Genomic DNA, 3,270 nt, shown 5'->3' on the forward strand with positions numbered 1-3,270 from the left:
TGGTGAGGCGCTCAAAGTGAAAGCCGGGCCGGTCCAGAGCAGGACTGATGCTGATGCTGCTGTGTTTTGCTGTTTTGTTCTCAGTGAGACATGAACAGAGGCTGCAGCTCCGACTGACACTCAGCAGCTGGAAAGAAAATACAAGCAGCCTCTGTGGATATTCATGAACACTGTCAACACAAACTGAGAAATGTGGCATCAGCACATTTGTGATAAATGATCTCAGCTTCCAGTTTCAACTAAATCAAAGGAGAAGTCACAAGATTTCACCTTTGAAATGGATCAAACCTGGAACGAACAACCAGTAACTAATCAGTCATTACAATCACAATAACACATTTAAAACATGTGCTCTTAATAAATTCACATTTCTCCCAGGTATACTGTCTTTTTAAATCTATCATTTCTCTATATGATCATTCTTTGGATTATAAGTCACCTCTTGTGTCTGGTTTCAGTAGCTCTGTGTGAATTAAATAGAGCTACAGTCTCTCTTTCTACCAGTTTATTTTTACACAACAACCTCAATTTTTCAACTCTACCTAGTAACCCAAAAAAAAAAAAAAAAATCAGCCTTTTCTGAATTTCTATTGGCCAGTTCTTGTACAGCCCATTTGTGACCGCTTCCTCTGAGCGCGACACACACGCAGACCGGAGGGGAAGTTTGATCAGACAGACGATTTATCAAATATTGTGAACTTTATTACTTAAACAGAGAAAGATGAAGAAGTTCATGCTGTTGCTCCTCTTCTGTCATGTCGCATCTCCAGGTAAGATCAGCAGATATAAGTAAGACATAAAATAAATAAGATAAAACACAGGACAGAGAAGAAGTTAATAAAATAAAATAAAATAGGGTGAATTCCAGCAGAATAAGGCTTTGCGATGCCCTGTCGATGCTTCTCGATGCTAATTCGTAGTCTATCACACTCTTGAGTCACATCATTGAACTGAGAATAATATTTTGCTTTACCAATCAGTGTGTGTGCGTGTGTGTGTGCGCACTGAGCAAGGATCTCTATTTAATAGCAGCAGCCTGCCTGGTCAAACGGAGTGAAATGACAGCACTTTAGAGATTAGTCGAAGGATTTTATTCTCAAAGTGAGGAGAACAGTCTACATGCATGGGAGTGCCTGTCAGTATGTGTGAGTGTGTGCAGTTTCTAAGGGAAGAAAAATGGAAATAAATCATAAATAAAACAGTACAAATAACTAACTCACTAATCTGTCTTTCTAATCACAGACACATTTTTAAAAATCTGCTCTTAAAAAAACAACACATTTCTCCCTGGTGAAAATTTTTTCATCTGTAAGGTCATTCTTTGGATTATAAGTCACTTCTTCTGTCTTCCCTCTGGTTTTCTGCTTTTCCCTTTTTCTGTTTTTGCTGTTAATGTTTTTGATGTAGAAATAAATGATTGTTGTGCTGTTTTTCTCTTTGTAAGTGGCTCTGCGTCACTCAAATATTAGAGCTTCAGTCTCTCTTTCTACCAGAGTTCAGTTTTACTTTCGCTTAACAACCTGAATTCTTCAAATCTGCCTAGCAACCAATGACGTTGCAGCCTTTCAGATTTTTCTATTGGCCAGTCGGGTTCTTGTCCCGCCCAGTTGTGACGTGAGGCTCATTAGACAGACAGCGTCCTCTAGTCGAGACACAAGCGGCCAGCGGGGCTGAGAGGAAGGTTTCACCGTTCAGACTTATTGATTTTTGGGAAATTTATTTCTTTATCAAATCAAGATGAAGGAGTTTATTTTGTTGCTCCTCTTCTGTCATGTTGCATCTCCGGGTAAGATCACATTTAAAATTTCTCCTCTAATTTCACATTAAGTTGCTTTAGTAGATCTTCACATGTGACTTTGATAAGACCTGTGTCGGCTAAACCGCGTACATTTTAATATTCCAGATATTTGTTGAATCCAGGCTGGAATGGGTGGTAATTTGGGTGTTTTAGTCTCTAACGAATAGAAAAGATCTTTAATGTGCACAAGTGGAGATTTGACTTCTGCTGCGCAAGTCCATATGAAATTAGGAAAATGACATAAAATGAAATGAGAGAAAACACGAGACATTAAAGAAGCAGATAAAATATAATAAAAATAAAGGAATGATTAGCTAAAGCCTGTCAATTCATAAAGTTATAGATCGTCATACTTTCGATTCGTGTGACTGAGCTTATTGTAATAGTTTGCGTTTCCAGACTCTCTCTCTCTCTGTGTGTGTGTGTGTGTGTGTGTGTGTGTGTGTGTTACCAGCACACAGAGCCTGAGTTTGTAACAGTACCAGTGGGCGCCATGTGAGGGCGCTGTGTTCATGTTGCAGCTGAAGCCAAACGCCTTCCCTCTGCGCTCACACTGACTGATATGACGCTGATCTGCTCAAACGTGTTCTCATCTTTAGCTTTTTCTTTCTTTTCTTTTCTTTTTGTGCTCAGCTGTGTCCTGTTACAGTTTTCTGTTTGCACTAAATGTGTGTTTTTTGTATATTGTTGTACTCAGTTCACCTCCTGATTTCTTTTTTAGTCGCTCACTGTTTTAATGTGTAAATCTTTGACTTTCCCAGAAGCGCTTCAGGGGACAGGCGCTGTAAATTAACATCTGCTTTAAACACCACAACACTTAAACTGATGAACTCCTCTCACACTGTATCCGTCCATATCAAATAAACCTGAAATACATAAAGAATAATTGTCTGTATGAGTAAAAAAATATTATTAAAGGTGGAAGTAACTAATTACATCGTTTTATTTTAATCTTTCATTGTACTTTTAGTATTTTTAATAATATAAATTTTGACTCATTCAGCATAAAATCTTTTTTATTTAAATATTACACTTCAGCATTTTAAATCCTATCCTTTGCAGAGAAAAAAAAGTATTTTGTCCGTAAGCGACATAAACTGGACACTGTAAATCGACATACACAGTGAGCAACAAAGATAAATTTATTTTATAATTAAAAAGAAGGAGCTGAAAACAAAAGAAACTAAATTCTCCTTTTCTGAGAAGTGGCTCATTACCTTTTAGGAGCTTCATTTCATTTCACTGAAGCAGATTTTTCAACAGTTTCTTTTTTTAATATCAACAATGCAGGACAGCAACGTATGTCTCTAATTAATATAAACATAAGACATAATTGTGAACAAATAATCACTTCCATTTATTAGGTATAAAGATTGATATTTAGATTTGTTGCCAATTAAATGTGATTCATATCTTTTAAACAACACTCTGAAGTGGTTCAGATTTCAGGCTAATATAAAGTGAACTGATGA

The 3,270-nt window shown here is 36.9% G+C and overlaps 1 protein-coding gene across 2 annotated transcripts in view; it reads left to right on the top strand.

Moving 5' to 3' along the window:
• Nucleotides 1-645: 645 nt before the first annotated feature.
• Nucleotides 646-3,270, top strand: part of LOC115368064 (class I histocompatibility antigen, F10 alpha chain-like) — an 11,329-nt gene continuing 8,704 nt past the window's right edge. The window contains exon 1 of one of the 2 annotated variants that reach the window (XM_030064034.1): nucleotides 646-770. In XM_030064034.1, coding sequence (XP_029919894.1) covers nucleotides 722-770 — 49 coding nt within the window. In that variant the 5' untranslated portion in view covers nucleotides 646-721. Of the gene's footprint in view, nucleotides 771-1,641; nucleotides 1,787-3,270 lie in introns of those variants that run through there. The other variant, XM_030064035.1, reaches the window with a different exon arrangement.

Source organism: Myripristis murdjan, chromosome 11, assembly GCF_902150065.1.
Source record: "Myripristis murdjan chromosome 11, fMyrMur1.1, whole genome shotgun sequence".
Classification (NCBI taxonomy): Eukaryota; Metazoa; Chordata; class Actinopteri; order Holocentriformes; family Holocentridae; genus Myripristis; species Myripristis murdjan.